Below are 19,298 nucleotides of genomic sequence, written 5' to 3'. Positions count from 1 at the left end.
TTAAAGCGTAAATTGGCGGAAGTTAAAGTCCTCTAGTTGTTTTAAAAGGCAACGACAGCTTTTTTCCCCACCTTTAGTGTTACATTTCTTTTGACAATGTAATGAAAAGTTACACAAACAAGCTTTTCGCTAATGTCCATTAACTAATACTCTCCCTTAAAAAGTTGACATCTGTGGTATTTGAGACGCGTTGCTCCGAGGGGCCTCTGACCGCTGGCGCGTTTTATTGTTTATGTCACTTGTTGCCTGAATGATTGATGGGAAACACGTCACTGGGGGCTGCAAAGGGCAGCAAAGAGAAGAAGACAACTCAAAGTGTCCACACTATAGTTATATTTTAGTCATTGATCAAATATTTCTACCTGTAGAATTTAATGCGGGAAATACAAATATCACCTCAAGTTACGTATTTATTACTGCCATTGTCTGAAAGTTGGAGCCAACATCTCTGACCACATGAGCCAAGAGCGTTTAAAAGATGAATGCAATTATTTTCAGAATAATCCTACAACACGACGTCTGACTGGTCCTCTGGCGGTTTTCTCATTCGTCGGTGACTTCCAAAAGGGTTTTAGTTTACACGTAATACCAGGCTGCACAATAAATAATGCAGATGACGCCAGATCATTTGTGTTACGTGTGTAGAAACACCAGGAGGAATCCAGGTCAGAGTGAGATATTTTGGTCGTCACGTACTGTTGTGGGCTGTGATTCTCCCGTTGGAACATTCCCCTGGTAAAAATAACGTTTTTATCAATACCTGATTGTGCCGCAATCTCATGGAGTCTCCTTTCCGGTCTGCGTTAATGCGATTAAGCATGGCCGGCGGTATCCCTCGGTTACGCTCCATTGATCCATGTGCTTGATGTGTTTTCTTTATTTTTTACATTTTTTCAGGCTTTTATAGAGATGCAGACAAATGATAATCATGTGACTTGATTATGTAATTCCTGAAAGGCAGGTAAAATCCTGCGCTGTTGTAGTATACAAGTATATTTATAATTCCTGCTGTTGTTTCTGGCTTCAAAGGTGGAAACATGTTTCCTTTTAAAACAAATAAAGTTCTAGAGATAGATGTTGTGTTTATACCATCTAAGTAAGGGAAAGTGTATGAAACGAGCCCCTCGCCATTAAACCTTGCCTGAGTTTGGCGTAACTTTAATGCGTCTGGTTTATCAGACCTGAAGCCGGTGCAGAAGTAAAGGTCGGTTGTCTATATGTCTATTGATTAACCGGTCGGGCAGCATGTGAGAAGAGTTTGTGTCAAATAGAAATGACACTATACTTTAAGTTTAAAAAAGTGTTTTCATGAAATTATGTTTCTTTACTTATGTTTTTTATGGTAAATTTCGCCTCATACTTTTGTTCATGGGGATTTTATTGTTCTAAATAGTTACTATTCATATATTGTCCACCCTCATATTCTTTAACATATATTTTTACCTGCACTAAAATATTACTTCTTCCATTGATTGCTTTTTTTTAACTTGATGGTGTAAAGAAAACACGCGCTGCTCTCTCAAAGGGAGCAGAGACAGAAGGTAAAAATGATAAAGCGTTGAAACGGGGGGACTTTTCAGCTGGTGGGTTGCTGTTGTCGGCCTGCTAACTCTTGCAGCTTGTGCACCTGCCCACAGAACAGTATGTTCAGTCCCTTCTGGGGGTTTTGAGCGAGGGAGTAAAGTTTGGCTCACTGTAAACCGCTCCGACTGGAGATTTTAGGACGGCAATGCCGCTCTCACTGAACAATTTGTATCCACTGTGAACGCGAGAGACTCCCTCATTTCCGTACCCACTGATATTTGACATGTTTCGTTAAAAAAGGCCCTAATAACTATTTGTATTTCTTGACAAAAGGCAACTTTCCCCTCAAGCAGGAGACATCTGATTCACATTAACCTCGAAGAATACAATCCGTTTCGCAGCTCTCTCGGGACTGGCTGCAGTGCTCCAGTTTAACCTCTATTTTGGGTTTAAAAAGAGTCATTTTGGCGTCAGGTGAACGGTGGAGAATCAGTGTTGCTCGCTTGCTGGGTGTTAAATGTGACATAAAGAGACAGCTCTGCTGGAAAAGTGTTACAAAACACAAACTTCTCTACACATGTGTAGCTTTATGTGTTGAGATCGTGTAAATTAGAAATAGCGAGACACTTTACTCATGAGAGCTTCATGACACACAAGACGGACGTGTTTATAGTTTTAGTTGGTGGCCTTTTTCTGAGTGGATAGTTTGTGTTTCTTTGTCACGACGTTGTGTCGCCTCGGTGTCATTTCTTTTTGTCGTTATGGGGGTTGTTTTGTGTGGTCCTACTCTATGAGGTCTTGTTGTGTCTTTTAGTTCTAGTTTTGCAGCAATTTGAAGTTATGTTTTTGTGTCTCTTTGTAATGTTTTTTTAATGTCTTTGTAGTTTGTCTGTGTCTCTTTGTAGTCAGGTTGTGTCTTTGTAGTCAGGTTGTGTCTTTGTAGTTAGGTTGTGTCTCTGTGGTCAGGTTGTGTGTCTTTGTAGTTTGTCTGTGTCTCTGTAGTCAGGTTGTGTCTCTAGTCAGATTGTGTCTTTGTAGTTAGGTTGTGTCTCTGTGGTCAGGTTGTGTGTCTTTGTAGTTAGTCTGTGTCTCTTTGTAGTCAAGTTGTCTCTGTAGTCAGGTTGTGTTTCTGTAGTCAGGTTGTGTCTCTGTAGTCAGGTTGTGTCTCTGTAGTCAGGTTGTGTCTCTTTGTAGTCATTTTGTGTCTCTGTAGTCAGGTTGTGTTTCTGTAGTCAGGCTGTGTCTCTTTGTAGTCAGTTTGTGTCTCTGTAGTCAGGTTGTGTTTCTGTAGTCAGGTTGTGTCTCTTTGTAGTCAGGTTGTGTTTCTGTAGTCAGGTTGTGTCTCTGTAGTGAGGTTGTGTCTCTTTGTAGTCAGGTTGTGTCTCTTTGTAGTCAGGTTGTGTTTCTGTAGTCAGGTTGTGACTCTTTGTAGTCAGGTTGTGTTTCTGTAGTCAGGTTGTGTCTCTATAGTCAGGTTGTGTCTCTTTGTAGTCAGGTTGTGTTTCTGTAGTCAGGTTGTGTCTCTGTAGTGAGGTTGTGTCTCTTTGTAGTCAGGTTGTGTCTCTGTAGTGAGGTTGTGTCTCTGTAGTGAGGTTGTGTCTCTTTGTAGTCAGGTTGTGTTGCTGTAGTCAGGTTGTGTCTCTTTGTAGTCAGGTTGTGTGTCTATAGTCAGGTTGTGTCTCTTTGTAGTCAGGTTGTGTGTCTATAGTCAGGTTGTGTCTCTGTAGTCAGGTTGTGTTTCTGTAGTCAGGTTGTGTCTCTTTGTAGTCAGGTTGTGTTTCTGTAGTCAGGTTGTGTCTCTGTAGTGAGGTTGTGTCTCTTTGTAGTCAGGTTGTGTGTCTATAGTCAGGTTGTGTCTCTGTAGTCAGGTTGTGTCTCTGTAGTCAGGTTGTGTTTCTGTAGTCAGGTTGTGTTTCTGTAGTCAGGTTGTGTCTCTGTAGTCAGGTTGTGTTTCTGTAGTCAGGTTGTGTTTCTGTAGTCAGGTTGTGTGTCTGGTCTTTGTGTAATTTGCTGGTGTTTTAGTGGCTTTGTTCGATTTCTGTTTCTCTCTGGACATGTTGGGCATCTTCTTCGTTGGTATAAATAGGGCGCGAGGGCCCTTCCCTGTGAGAAGCTGATCTCCAGCACACAGTCAACCCCTCAGCGTGTTTCTCTGTAGGAGGCGAGCAGCGTCAGTGGGAAGCTGCTGCCGGCCTCGCTGCATTCGGAGGTCACTCGTGAGTCCGTCCTCCTGCTTTCTGCTTCGGTGTGCAGCGGGACGTCGGCCGGCGGCGTCTCCTCTCCAGCAGCCGCTTTGCAGGCGTGCGTTTGGAACGGAGCCATTCGGATGCATCATCCTCAAGTCCTCGGCCGTCACGTCACCCAGTGTGGGCCTGCACCTTTTCCTCATCTTCCATCGGACCGATTGTTGTGTCACAAATGTACACGCTGTGAATTCATTCTTCATGTCAACACATTTATCGATGTACGTTTGCTGCTCTCCCATTCTTTAATCATCTATTAATAATTCAGTGGGTACGAAAAGTATTATGACCATGTGATATTTCAGGGTTTTAATTAATGAGAAATAAAATGGACTTTTTTTGATTTTAGCAAACGGCTGCAATGAAACAAAGAGTGAAAATGTAAAGGGTCTGAATACTTTCCGTACCCACTGTTTAGGTTTCCAGGTCACAAAGGATTTTGTTTTCAAGCTAAACGCAGAAATAGTCATATTCAAAGTATCATCTGCAAAATTGCCAAAAGTAGAAGTTTTTATATTTAAATAAAGGCGGTTGCAGGCGTCACAATATTGAACCTCGTCTACGACCGGGTTACGTTTTTTGAGTTTTGTGTACCGAACCTCGCACACGTTAAAACACGTCTGTGACCCGAGTCCTCCGGTTTAAATCCATGACAAAGATGGAGCTAGTTGCTACTTTCCACTTACCGTTTGTTGGTTTCATCTACAACACAAAAATATAGTTCTACTAAGACGACATTAGTCTTACTTCGGTGAAATAGAGAAACTTGACTGTGTGTTCAATGAATATACTAATCCGTTTTAATAGCTACGCTTATGTTGAGCTGCAACGTGATTAGCTTTGCTTAACGCCCGAGCTAAGCTAAGGCTAGCTTGGGCGTTAGCTAAATTGCTAACGTTAGCCTCAAGGTTTAAAAATACACTTTCAAACATCTCTGTCAAAATATCTCCATATTAGTCATCAGCTCATTTTAACTTATTTAATATAATCTGTACACAATAAAAAGAAAGCTGTTTGTGTTTTTAAGGGGAGCTTTGTTTACAGCACATTACATATGTATTGACAAAGACTTAAATGTGAACATGGCAGCATAATCTAACCATTGAATAACTATAAGGTGTCATTAAGGCTTTGGAATCTTTTTTTTTTGTTATGGAATCACTTATTGTATCTGTAATTTTGACTAATTCCCTTGAATCCACACAGTGTTCACCTTCTGACAGCTTAGATGGGGATTTATTGAGATTGGATAAATACAGAAAAGGTCAGAGGTCGGGTCTGTGATGGGATTCAGTGTCTATGTATAATGTTTCTTAGGACCACAATGAATTAAAAGGTCTGTCTACAATTTCTATTAACGGCTTGATTGTTTAAACTTGCTTAACCCTTTAAATCCTATTTACAAGGGACACTTCCTTTGCGAGGGCAACCAGAGACCCTCCCTGTAGTTTGTTAGTTAAAAGAATGTCTTCATGGAAAGAATCCCGCTGTATTATAAACAATTAAACCTTTTGCCCCTTTGAGGGTTCTGCCCTGGTTCTTCAGCCTGTTGATGCATAAATGTAGAATTAAGTTTAAAAGATCTACAAAAATATTTTTATGTTAGACAGTTAAACATTCATAAAGTTATTGATAATAATGGGGAACTAATGTGATGCATTGTTTAAATTATTTTCTTTTCCAGAGCAGTAAGCAAACTGCATCGTATTTATATTGGTTTTCTTCTGGTTATAAACTAGAAAAGGAGGAATCCCACCTGTAGTTTGAGTGGAGAGATGAAAAAGGGAGAAGAAGGTTGACCCGCGTGCAGAAGGCGAGTTCGCCGCCGTGCCTCACTGTGTGCGTCCCTCTGTCCCTCAGGGGAAGTTGGTGAAGTACTTCAGCCGCCAGCTGTCCTGCAAGTGCAAAGTGGCCTTAGAGGAGCGCAGCGTGGAGCTGGAGGACTTCCCCCGCCTCGGCCACTGGTTCCGCATCGTCAACCTGAGGAAGGAGGTCACGCAGGTAACACGTCCCCTGCAAAGAGAAGCTCACCTTGCAATGTGTAGCTCAGAGCTGTCAAACTAAATTACCCCCTGAAGATGTGGCGACTTTGAAGGCCACAGCACGCGACATCTTTCTGTCTTTAATGGAATTATCTGCATTTATCACGAAGGCCTTTTTCTGTCGATCAGCAGAGACATTTGTTTTATGCTGAGGTTCCTCTAATGGCCGCTAGATGCTTGCTTCAAGAAAACCCCCAAACTTTTCTCTTGAAATACAAATGTCAAGTTAAAATTTCATCTTTTGCTGATGTCTTTCTGTGGCAATTAGAAGATGAATTCTTCCCTTAATGAGCTATAAACGCTTATATTTCCAGGTGTTTTCTCTTAACTGACAAGCGCCTTAAGGTTGTAAAATGATGGCAGAAGATGAACACGGATCCGATGCTTTAATACGGCACGGTCCATGACCTCCATCCACGTTCAAGTGCCCACAAACTGAAAAAAAGTTCTAAACCGTCCCCCTGACTGCCTCGTTGACCATAAACCCCGCGCTGCTTGCGTCACGGTGCGATTGTGGTGTGTTGTGGCAGGAGATGAGCCCGGGCGAGGTGACCCTGGAGGGCCTGCTGGACAAGAGCGAGGAGGAGGTGAGCGAGCAGCTGCAGAAGTTTGGCGCCAACGAAGAGGAGTGCGCCCGACTCAACGCCTCGCTCTCCTGCCTCAGGAAGGCCCACCAGCTCGGTAAGCTCCCCACGACGCCCGGGGGAGGAGCTCGCACACGCGCACGGACACGCCCGCCTTTCAATTCGTCTCGTTCAGAATTATCGTCTCTATAAGACGTTTTTATTTAGCAGGAACCAAATAAGACTCAACGTTTCGTGTGGGTTTCATTTATTTTTAGAGGATGATCCGATTGTGCGTCTGCATTTATTATGTTTACAAAACATGATGAGCACCATTTTGCCGCCAAATTTATATTATTCCAGCAGGGTGACAATATGAAGCAAGGAAAAAACAATCTTTTGCATTCAGTGACTTATTGTGTTAACGTTATATGTTGTATTTTATGCTTTTGTGCGACACTATACAGCAGAGAGCTGACAGAAAATGACAAAACGAGGGGACATGTAACAAAGATCAGACAATACAGAAGTAGTCTGGCGGTTCTAAATTGATAGCAATATATTAAATTAGATTCCTAAACTAAATTCTTAAAATCTTTTACTTACTGTAAGCACTTTGAGGAACAAATAAAGTGAGTTTAACCATAACGGTTGCTTAGAAAGTAGGAAATGACACCGTGCGGTTCACAAACCGGCTGCAGTAACGTAAAATATTCCCGATTATTGCTTAATGGAGCCCAAACATGCAGAGACACCGTGAGAAAGCAGAAGGATGCTTGTTTACATCCTGCTATATTTAGCAACAGCAAATCCCTTCCTCGTTATCCTGCTTCAGACGCGACACGTGGCCACGAGCTGTGACGTCATCTCCTGATAAATTCCCAAAGAACGGATGTTTTTTTGATGCGCGCAGTGCCGCTGCCGTGCCTGCAGGTGGCGCCGTTCTCTTCATCACACGTGCACCGATTTACTCGATCATACGAGGAGGAGTTATTATTTGTTCCTGCTTTAAAGAGTTTATAGAGACAGGCTTATTTTGCAATCGGCCTCCTCAGGTTCTCCACCGCCGAATTTCACGTTTGTGCATTTTCTACATGGAGTCAAATGAACGTTCTCTAGTAATAAGCGAGGGAGGCAACGCGTTGTTTGACTTCATCTGCCGCCTTTATCTTTGGCCTTTGTTCAACTGTGTCCCTGCAAAGAAGGACAGCGCTGCTGGTTTTACTAAATCCAGCTGAAACAAACATGCACATTTTATGCTGTAGAAACTTCAAATGAGTTTTTAAAATGAGTTAAAAACACAAGTGACCTGAAGCCTTTATGCTCCGTGGTCTCTCTCAATTTTCCCCTTTATTGACGTGCTGAATGTTAATGTGCACCGCTGAGCTCCAATGAAGAACCCTTTTATTGTTATCGGGTGTTTATGAAGGTGCGTTGGTTTTATCTGCTGGTTGATGCGATCCACACTGTAACGGCCACCGGACCACCGCAAGCAAATTAGGGTTCAGTGCCCTGCTCAAGGACACTTTGACATGTGGGGAGGAGGAGCCGGGGATCGAACCTCCGACCCCTGTGATAGGTGGATTCATTTACTCAAATTGCTTTTATTCTTCGGCTTTCAGTCCAGTTGTGGACTCGCTCCGTCTGTTTTGCTGTGATGCCACAGGTGCGTTTCCTTTGTTCACTGCTTGCACACCAGGTGGCGCTGCAGGCCGCACTTTGAGTTCAGTCTGGTCTCCCGCAATGACACAAAGGCGCCACAAGGGGGCAGTAGAACCTCGCTGAGGTTTAGTTACAACCTTTCGTAAACCCGTTTGATAACATGTCTGTTTCTCCTCTACTCCCACACACACACACACACACGCACACACACACACACACACGCACACACACTATTCTGTAACAGATGTCCTTTTAGATGAAAGGCGTTGCTGAATAATTAACTAAACTGATTGAGTAGTTTTCCCTCATTGTGTTTTAACAAATCGGTATTTGTTAGAAGAGTATTCTGGTAGAGGAGGTTTAACTTCTTCTTCTTCGCAGCATTTTGTTCTCCTGTGTTGGATTAGGATTCATTCACACTTAGATGGACGGGATCGGCGCGGTTGTCGTGGTCCAGAAAGACAAGCAGACAGGCCGCCGTCACCCCGGCGTTGCCCGTCAGGCTCCGGTCCAGCTGTGTTCAGACCGGTCAGGCCTCAGGCGTCACATCCCCCCCCTCTCCAAATCAGAATAATCCAGTTTGGACCTTTTGTAACCCGATGCTGTATGTATCACCTGTCTTGTGCAATGGAGCGGTGTTAAAGGGACGGGGTGATGAAGGCGGGTCCACATCTGACCACATGACCAAAGTTCCACACCCGGTTCACAGTAGCATAAAAGCCTCCGCCGAGCCCTCCGCCCGCCCGCTCTCCCTCCGCGGCTCTCCGCAGGCAGGGGCCCGGCCACAAAGAGCCACTAATGGGCTCTGAAAAACGGGGGCTGGCTGGAGACGTGTGAATGCACCACGGCAACAAACCGCCGGCACACGGCGCCGAGGGAGGCACAATTTCAGCCTGAGAAATACAGGCTGTGCGGCAGCGTTATTCATATTCTGCACGCATATAAATATATATATATGTTTATACAAGACTAAAAGACGTGCACGCGTTGCTAGGCATGAAGCAGAGGATGTGCTCACATCTCAAGTTACTGTATTAAAAATCCAGAGGTTGTTGCAAAAGTACAGATACTCATTGAAGCATCGTGAATAAGAGCGGAGGATTTACACATTCTATGTGTTTAATATGAAGAGAATATGTTGATCCAGTTTATGAGTCATCAGGAACGATGTTAAAATTGGCAAACGTGGACGTTATCACTGCCAAGGACGGGAAACGTGGACGTTGGTGCACGTGTCCCGTCCTTGGCAGTGATAACCGCAGAGCGCTGTGAGTGGATGTCGCTCCGCGGAGGGAGGACGCTGACGCCAGCTAATAGGAGGCTTCTCCGTCCGGGCTCCTGGGATCGCAGACCACGAGTTGCGGTGAGTCATTCGACTCTGAGGCAGCCGGTCGGTCCTTCGCGCCGCGATACACACACACACACATTACCCAGCCCGGCCCTCTAGACTAGTCCTCTTAAACACACGCAGACACACACACACACACACACACACACACACACACGTGTACAGTTAACGTTTCTTGAGCACGAGTTCGGGCTTGATGGGGCTAATAGCGTTGATCTTTGCTCAGCACGACTCCGGTCTCCTAAGGGCCTCGGCGCTAGTGGTCTTTGATAGGGAGAAGGAATGTCGCCGTGCCCCCTCTTGACAGCTTTACATGCGTACAAACACCTAATTGGCTTCAAATGCCATCATCCACAAAGGGAGACGTAGACAGAGAGGCCCGGATGATGAGCAACGGGGGGAGAGGGGAGGCAAGAAGAAGGACGCCGGGGCGGCATGAGAGGAAACTGGGGCGAGGAAGAGAAGGCAGCGACGCTGCCACGCCGAGAAGAAAAGAGCAGATGCAACAGGGAAGCAAAACGATCGGCGGGAGAATTGACCAAAACACCCCCCCGACACCCCCGTCTTCCTGGGGACCCCCGGGTGCTCCTTCTCAGGCTGTTAGCTAATTGCCCAGTGAGCTCCCGCTGATTACGCGGCAAGAACATCCATAAACCCTCCTCTTAGAGGAGTCCGGATTGCAAAAGGGACTCTGGCGCTGGCAGCTGGGTGAAGCAGCCAGAATCCTGGTGGCATTTCGCCGCCATTTAGCCCAAAGAAGCGGCACATCCACAGGTAATTAGTTCAGCTGTGAGGCTGTTATCTGCCGTTCCCCGATGCCTCGCCGCATGTTTAAACACTGTCCCAATGACGTCCCCCGTGTGCCGTCTGCATCAGTCACTGCAGGGGTGGGGGGTGCAAAAGGAAAGGACGGGGGGGGACATTGATTAGCACAAATTAGCCCTGGAGCTACGCGAAGAGGCAAACGCCGTTGGCCGATTCCAGCCGCGTGTCGTTCTGTGGGATCCGGATGAAGAGGCTCCTCCGATGCCAATGTGTGAATTAGAGGGAAACACGTTGACGCACCTGTGGGGCTTCAACCCCCCCCCCGGGACATCGACGGCTGATCCACGTGGGGAAGGATTGATCCGAGGATGCGGCGGCATTTTTAATGATCGCCGCACAATGAGGTGAAAGAAAAGTGATTTTGCAGAAGGAATTCTGCAATGAATCTAAATGCTGCTGCTCTGCGTAAACAGATTCTGAAAGTGGTAATAATCTACAAGCTACATGAAGAATAAAAAGGGGAAGCTCTTAAAAGCACATTCTAACAAGCACAAGCCACTCGAATCAGCCGGAGGAGCGCGTGCGATCACGTGAGACGAGAAATTCACATGTCGAGTCTTGTTACTATTTCGCTGGAGCGGTTGCTAAGATACAGTAGTGCAATTGATGAATTGATTCATTACGTGAAGCCACAGTTTCATGAAGTGTGATTAAAGTTCATTACTTCTCCCGAAGAGACGTTTCCCGGGGTTTTCAGCTTGAGGCGCGCCGTCAAAGGCCATTTTGGAAAGTGCGGCTCGCAGGAATATAATTACCAAAGAGAAGCTCGTCATTCAAGTCGACGGTTATTGGAGCGACGTTTTCAAAAAAGATAATCTTGTTGGATCTTGCATGGTGCTCAATGGACTGCACAAAGTGGCACCTCATACCTTTCAGGTGTTAAATCCCTCCGCTCGACTCAAAGCTATCTGCTTCTCTCTTACCCATCGTCCTTCACACGAGGTTTCATTCCTCCTTCCCAATCTCGGCGTGATCCCGAAGGGGTTTTTTCGGGGGAGAGATGGCTGCCTCTTCGTGTGGCTTTAGGCACATTAAGTGTGAGCTCGGTCCTCAGGTTGTAAATTGCGTGTCCGGAGCATCGCTCGAGGTAAAGTACAATCACGCGGCCGCATTTTCCTCAGGCCCACTTTACTTTGGAATTTTCACAAAATCTGCCGCAGGGGATCGATATCTACACGCAGGTTTCCATGACGACCGTAGAGACAACACCAGGTTGACTGATAAGAAAAGATTTCAGCCAGAGAGCAGGAGGGTCATCGTTTTACAGCTGGTCCATGACATGGACGCGTAAAGCTATGAAGCTACAAACTCAAAGTAGCCGCTGATTCTTGAACAAAACTCACGTTCAAATGTTTGTTCTACAAACACCAACGTGGGTTTTCTTGCTTTTAGGTCTCAGAATCAATTAAAGAACTACATTTATTTGGGGGGGGGGGCCGCAGGAGAATTTTAGCGTTTAGCCAAGTTTCTCCAGAGCTGAACACAAACTTTTGTTTAAAGAAAAAAAGAGTATTTTTTGGGGAGGTTTCCAGAAATAATTTTAAACTAATGCATTTAAATTATAAAAAGGAGACCCTTGGAAGTCCCTGTGTTTTATGTCCCTCGTGTCTCTGCTGCCGTCTCGTACCTCAAGCAGTCGACCCTCGCGGGCCTCTTCTTCATAACATTACAGGACAGGAAAGGCCGCCGGCTTTCCCTTTTTTTTTTATTCATCATGTTCAGCGACTCCGGCGGGACCTTTTATGGGAGATATTCTCCGCGCTTCATTTGATGTTGCCGGTGCTGATGTTGTGTTTTGAAGTCTGTGCTTTTGATGCTCGCGGTGCCTTGGAGACGTTGTCATGGGGAATAAAAAAAATAACTGACTCAAACAACAACAAAAAAAAACAAAAAAACAAAATAACATCAAAAAAAGTTGATGACAAACATTTGCATGAAGAATGTGACTCGCTGTTCGATTGCAGCTTGTGGAGAAGTGTGAGGTAGATTTCGCCCCCCGCAAATCGATCCTTCACTTATCTGTTTCCGCTGTGTCTCTGCCGGATCAATAAACACATCGTTTTCTTTTTGTCCCTTTTCTGAAGAACAACTTGAGGAGGACGAATTGCACAGTAATGGAGGTAAAGTATTGTCCTCTGAGTTCAGAGACACTCATTTCGGCTGCTCACCTTCAGTTATTTTGCTTCCGCTCTCTCTCTCTGTGTCTCATCCTGCAGAAAGTTTCGTTTCGTTGGCAAGTCGGCTTGCTGCCGCTCGTGCAGCTTCGGCCTGTTCCGTTTTTTTTTTTGGTCTTTATTTCTCTCCTGCGACATCCATTCGCGCTTAATCTGCTCCACATCAACCGGTTTCAGCACCGCCGCATTACATGCTCCCATCCGATTACAAGCGGCGTTAATCTTCATTAACCCAAACGGAGCACATTTGCAGGTCGTGAATACCAGCCGCGGATTACTCTCACTGCTGCAATCAAGGAGCAGAGCTAATGAGTGTTTTAATGTCAAGTGCACGACGAGAACCACTTCAGCTTAACACGAGACGCCATGTTACACAAAAGCGTTCCCTCAAGTTAGGAAATAACACATTTGCTCACCCACGTGGTATCGAGACATGCAGTTTGCGTTTTATTTGAACATGTCATCTCCTTCAAAATCTACACTAGTGTGTAATTAGGTTCCAATCGTTTTCTTAGGCACTAACTATTCAGTGCAAAGTAGTTCCAATGACAATCATGAGGTTAATGGATTCTCTGAGTAACCGGGACATGGTGCTGTTTTTTTTCTCCAAACATGGGCATTTAAAAATAGCTGTGATAAACATGAAACAAACCCATTTACCTCCATCTCATAGCTTTCAAGGCAGAAGACTTATATGGCACATCACAAACAATACAGCATGCATGTCTGGCAACTGAATTACACATCAAACGGCACTTTGTGAAAAGGTACTTGTGTTTGGTGTGAAGGTGTATTTATTTTGTCACAGCCAGGTTCTGTGTTGGCGTTACATCATCATCATCATACATCATTCTCCTGTGTGCTTCCCCCCCTGCAGGGAGCCAGGCGAAGCAGGACTGGTCCATCCAGTGGCCCACCTCCGAGTCGGGCAAAGAAAACACTCCGGTGTGCCAGCCGGAGGCCAGTCAGTGGATCCGGTTCCAGCTCTCCCAGAGCCCCAAAGTTCAGTCCAAGTACAACCAGCACATGTGCCACAGCCCGCAGGCCCCGGCCCCCCCTTTGTACGCCGAGCGGCTGACCGTCGACAGCCCGGCGGCGGGGCTCTTCCCCCCCCTGGACTTCGGTCATCGCTCCCTGCCGCCGTCGCCCCGCCAGAGGCATTTTGGCCACACGCCTCCCCGGACTCCCTTGGTGGTGAACACGATGACCCCGCCCGGCACTCCTCCCATGAGGCGGAGGAACAAAGTGAAGGCCCCCGGCACGCCGCCTCCGCCCAGCCGAAAGCTCATCCACCTGCTGCCGGGCTTCACCGCGCTGCACCGCAGCAAGTCCCACGAGTTCCAGCTGGGGAACCGATTGGATGACGCACAGACACCAAAGTAAGTGGTGGAGCTTTTGATTTTTTTTTTTTTTTAAAGCGTCCGCCTGAAGCAAATCGAACACGAAAAGGTCAAATTACGCAGGATCTAAAGCTCAAAAATTGATTGACAGGTCTATTAATTAAGGCGGGAAAGAGGTAGGGGGGGGGAGAAACACATTGATGTCGTATTCCAATGTGGTTCAATGCACAGCAAATAACACGTCTGAATCGTTACAAGTGATATAAATGGTGAAAGGAAATCCTCCATGAGCCTCGTGGTTTTTGGTCGGTCGCATCTCACAAAGCCGATCGATTGCACGTTGAGCGAGCGCTTTACCACCGGAGAGGGTTCCCCGGTGAACACGCACGTCACACCACACGACTATTAAACTACTCGGTTTACTAGTTGATGTCCTGCGCTAAAGTACGTGATTACTATTAGCAAGCGTGCTCAAAAGCGTGTAAAAATGCCAATAATTGAGCAAACGTCTGTAACAAACTGACGTTTTCTCGTAATTTAGGACAGAGGCAGCATTATTTTCACTGAAATGATTAATTCCTGCATGTAGGACTAATGTCCCGCCGGTAGAGATAAGGAGCCCCGGGCTCGAGTCTCGTGACCGGCCATGCCTGCATCTGGTGCTATGCTGATCAGATTTGGACCCAAACAGGTTCCACCACTGCTAGATAATCCGGAACCAGAGTCCGCCACAGGGGATCTGCGCTCATTTCGATAATGCCATTAGGCGACAGCGCCCCATCACCGCTTCACTCGGCGTTCGGGAGGTCGTCCCCTCTGCTTTCAGCGACGGCCATCCGGGTTGCATGGCGGCGCATTCCGCGCGGGGCGAGGAGTGGCCTCGTAGCGGCAGCGGATGGGCCTCAAACGGCATTAGAGCATTGATTACCGGTCCCCCGAGCGCTGATGGACTGCAGGCTGTAAGTAGAGCCCCTGTAATCAATGGGCCCCGCGCGTGCGCCTGGAAATGTTGCAACTCATCGAGACGAGGCGCACGTGCCGGCTTCTGTGACGGTCGAGCGCCTCTCGTAATACACGGTAATTGGCCGGAGGACAAGCGCTGGCGGGCTTCAGGTCGGCGGTTCAGTCCTGGCACGAGGCTCGAGTTCCCCGTTTGCTTCTCATCGGGGGAATTGGCTTCAGTGCAAAGTTGGCGTCTGCATTTTTCCCAGGAGTTAGAAGACTGAGGGTTCGTGAAATACTGTTACGTTCTTAAATCACACGTAGGTTTGTTATATTTACCGTCCACCACTTTGAAACAAGTTGTATCCACAGAAGACAAACTAATTATTCAAATTGTGTGTTTGTTTAAGCAACTCAAATAATTACCAATGGCAAAAAAAACAAAAAACGATGAGTTTTGGGTTATTGGGTTAATAAAAGACAACATTACTTCCATGCTTCTTAAAAACACACTCATGCCCACTAAAGACTCTGATGGGCAGTCGGGGCAGGAAGGCGTAAAATGAGGGTTTTAAACCTTTTCCTGGAACATTACATCCAATGAACAGGTTTACATGTTTTATTCACCCCACCTCTACTTCCTTGGATGAAAAACAACATGCTAACATCTCCCCACACTGAAAAACTGAAAAAGATATTAAAAAAACAGTTTAATGCGGTTTTATTTGCGATTCCTGATCCCTTCCCTACCACCTGGATTCCTCCCTGTCACCAGCCTCACACTTTTAATAAGCTCTCAGTCTTCCTCAGGTCTTCATTTCCTCTTGCTTAATTGCCCGGCACTATTGCCACCACACAATGACCAGGGATTTACCCTCTGACCCCGAGGGGCATTTCTCTCCCCTCGTCCTAATGAGCTGCTTAATGCAGCTCAGGAACTGTGTCGCTGAATGTGCAAGAACGCCCGCTAACTACGGGAAAATGATAAAAGATGGACACCGATAGACGAGTGACATTTTAATTTAATAAATGTAATAAATGGCACATTTTTCTTTGGAAACATTTAACTTGTTCCACCAACTTATAAGATTGTTTTTGTACACCACAATAGTTAATTGTGTTCTAGCTTACTAGAGAATTTTTTCCTCTCGGTCAGTTATGGTCACGACATCGGTGAGAAATTTAATTGATAATTGACGAGTGAAGTCGGATTTTTAAACGGTTTTAGTTTTCCGGTGAGAAACAGCCTCCACGCTTCATTCTACTTCACAAGCGCTCATTCGGCTTCATGCGCACGAGGTGCTTTTCAGATACCACTCGCTTGTCTCCGCGTCGGGATTTTGAAAACACTTCTATTGTTAAAACTCGGCAAACACTCTGGAACGTCCGCGAGAACCTTCATCTTCACCCTTGCGGGGTTTGTTCCTCTTGGTTTAACGCGCTTGTCTGCGAGATAATGTGTTTTTCCTTTCAGCCGGCAGAGAACCACAGGCGGGGTTTTCTATCTCCCCGAGGAATAATGAGCAAAGGCCTCCTTACCAAATGTGTTCTGGAAGGCCTGTAATTCCAACAACATCTCATCCGGAGATGAAACCACTGCCAATCCTGCAAGTTGAAATGCAAAAGAAAGCAAACTTTCACCCGTGTTGGGAATTTCTTAATCTTCTTTCTCGCCACCCGCCATGTGCCATCGTCCAAATACATCCAGTTGGGTTTCTGCCCTGGTTTTATCCTCCTGGTGAGGATTCAGGCGTCTCACCGCAGCAGACTCTCCCGTTCACATTTGAACCATTTTGGACTGAGCGGATATTTGTGGTCGGCACGTTTTTGAGGCAGTCCAGATTGAGGCGTCGAGCAGCACTTTACGCCACATTACGCTTTAAAAACATCTCTTGATGGAGCTTTGAATTTCCATTCAAACGGAAAGAAAATTTCAGGAAAACTTTTCCAATTAACGCCCATTCTCCGAGCTAGACACGAAACTCTCGCCCAGATGGGATCTGCTACGTGTGCGGGATCAATACAGCGCCAATATTACTGTTATTGTGGGTGAGATGACTGAGCCGACGTGACGTGACGGATAACGTCCAGAAGAAAATCTATTCAGCTCGCTGGATGTTTCTGGTTTTTCCTTCTTCAGAACATCCGTTTCGCGGAACATGATTTCTATTAGTGCATTTTAATTAACGTCTTCCCAGTAAGGTGGGAACGGCTTGATGACGCCACCTGGCTTCTTCCACGTTTGCTAATCCGCCTTTGAAATGGGAGAATCCGTCTCTGCAATCAATGAACTTCTGCGCCGTCCCACTCGGCACCTGCAAACACTTAATCCCGTTCGCTGCGCGCAGACTCACACAATCAGCTGATCAATCAAAGCAATAGGCCCCTTTCATGGTCCTGCTCCGCCTACTTTAATCTCTGCAAGTACCTTTTATTCCTCTTTGCATTTCCACAACACACACAGAGTGGTAGAGATTAGACGGGCTAATGCACAGTGCAATTAAGACACTTGATACAATTAGATGCAATGAAAGTTAATTATTAGCTATAATGACAAATTAAGCCTATTAAATAATTGTAATGAATCAGTTTAATGTTTAGTATACGTTCTCATAAAAAGGCAATAAACTCCACTTTAAATTGCTCTCAATGTAATACTTATATTATGTCCTACATTTAAGGTTAATCTCACTCTCCTTCTTTAACACATCATCTTTTGTTAGAGTTAGAGTTTGCAAATGAATGTTTTTACAAACAACGAAGATGAAAAACAGTTTTCAGCTTAATTCAGCTTAAAATTGCACGTCATTGCATTTTGACAACAACTACTGGTGACAATATCAAAGCAATAAACTGTCCCTTGTTACCTTCTGAAACGCCTCGATAACCCCAAGATGTGGACGTGTGTGCGGATGAAGATTTTGACAGTTTTACTCAGAAAACCAAAAAAGTTCGCTGGACACTCAGCACGACTTAAACTTTCACTTCCTGCCAGAAGTGCACCGGTCACATGGCATATTTCACGTTGCAGCCTCCCTCCCTCCCTCGCTGCTGTCTCTCTCGGCCTCCCTGTGCCCTTTTCAAAGCGGAGAGGCTCTTCGGGCCGGAGTGTCAATTAATGGACCTCGTTGTCCATGTTAATGAGGAGTAACATGCGTGTGCGTGGAAAAGGCCAAGTGAGTTTTCACTCTTGTCACAGTCCCGCTTGGCGCGTCACGCCAAGATGGTTCTCGGCGAGGCGGGAGCGCTGATATCATATAGCTGATGCCACCTTATGAGACTTTTTGAATGTTAGTCACTCTCTTATTGAATTGGATGTTTGCTAATAAATCACAAGGCGCCGGGGGGGGTTGGCATGATTCACCCTCTGCTCCTCTCGGGGTAATTCTACCATGCAAAGCTCCGGGGATGCAAATTAGCATCCATTCCATGACTAATTTAGCTGTTTGCTTTCACTGAGCCGGTGTACAAAATCGTATATTTCTCTCTTCTTTCCGTCGGTTTCCCTTTCTTTCGGCGCCCACCCCTCTCATTATGCATCTCCTGTGAGAACCTGTCAATGTGTTATTCCACAGCCATCCATACCATCTACCCATTCCCACGGGAAAGCCCGCCGTCTCATTGGGCTTCTCAGTGCGGCGGCGTCGACTGAGATCAGCTCGTGGGTCCGTTGTTCGATGGCACCGTTGCCCATGACAGAGCCAAGATCGGCACTTTGAGGGGTCGACGGTCGGTCCGGCCTCCTGGCGATGTTCAAAAAACGGCCTTCGGGGGGGGGTTCCATATGCTCCTCCCACGTGTTGTCACTGTGAATGACGACTGGACAATAGCTGGTCCGGTTAATCTTTGGAACGCAGCTCGGGCGGCAGGCTTTTGTGTGTCCTTCTTAAATAACAAATATGCCTTTTGAAAGGTGTGAAGGAGGAGCCTTAGCGCCTGTTGAGTGGACCCTTGACCGAGGGACGCCGGTCGCCTTCTAGGCGGGGAAAATCCGCCTCCTGTCTGCCGGTGACAAACACGGGGTCTGGGTCAGCTGCTCCGTTGTTCCAGGACAATCATTTCCGTGATTTCATTCCCCTTCTTTCCTTTTGGCTGAACCCGTTTCCCATAAAGCTCTTTTAACGACATTAAAAGCTCTCATCCGGTTCCACCTCAAGGCTGCAAAACCTTTCTGGATTTCTGTCGTATTTTTTTTTGCAGAATAGCCCTTTTAATTTCCTCATACTCTAGAACATCATGTGCACATCAGCGCTTTGCCTGTCAATGACAGAATGAGACTGAACCCACGACCTTCAGCTGGCCGTCTACAGGCGCCTGCTGTCCTTTCAAAATGTCCCTTTTCTCACCCAATTGGGCGTCTTGTCTCTGCCGTTGTCCAATATGTGCGCATGGAACATTTGCCGGGTCGTCGATGGCGGGCTCCTCCATTCCTGACCACCTGGCTCCACCTGACTCCACCTGCCGCTCCTTCAACTCCTTCCACTTCGACATGCAGACTCGTCCTTCGACTCCTGCGGCCTCCCGAGTGGCCTCTGCTTGTCCGGCTCTCGTGGCCTTCTTCATCTTCACCAGAGAAAGAAATAACAAATCCAATCTTGTCTCCCCCCCAACTCCTCCTGCTGATCCCACTTCTGA

The 19,298-nt window shown here is 46.3% G+C and overlaps 1 protein-coding gene across 4 annotated transcripts in view; it reads left to right on the top strand.

Annotated features, from left to right (window-relative positions):
• The window catches only part of ksr2 (kinase suppressor of ras 2), a 56,994-nt gene that overhangs the window by 2,054 nt on the left and 35,642 nt on the right, over positions 1-19,298 (top strand). For 3 of the 4 annotated variants that reach the window (XM_078086151.1, XM_078086152.1, XM_040196401.2), the window contains exons 2-5: positions 5,628-5,768; positions 6,340-6,490; positions 12,292-12,327; positions 13,259-13,760. In XM_078086151.1, coding sequence (XP_077942277.1) covers positions 5,628-5,768; positions 6,340-6,490; positions 12,292-12,327; positions 13,259-13,760 — 830 coding nt within the window. The remainder of the gene's footprint in view (positions 1-5,627; positions 5,769-6,339; positions 6,491-12,291; positions 12,328-13,258; positions 13,761-19,298) is intronic. The other variant, XM_040196402.2, reaches the window with a different exon arrangement.

The sequence above is a fragment of the Gasterosteus aculeatus genome, chromosome 13, assembly GCF_964276395.1.
Source record: "Gasterosteus aculeatus chromosome 13, fGasAcu3.hap1.1, whole genome shotgun sequence".
NCBI lineage: Eukaryota > Metazoa > Chordata > Actinopteri > Perciformes > Gasterosteidae > Gasterosteus > Gasterosteus aculeatus.
Note: the sequence above shows the minus strand (reverse complement) of the source record. Positions and strands in the feature narration are given on the sequence as shown.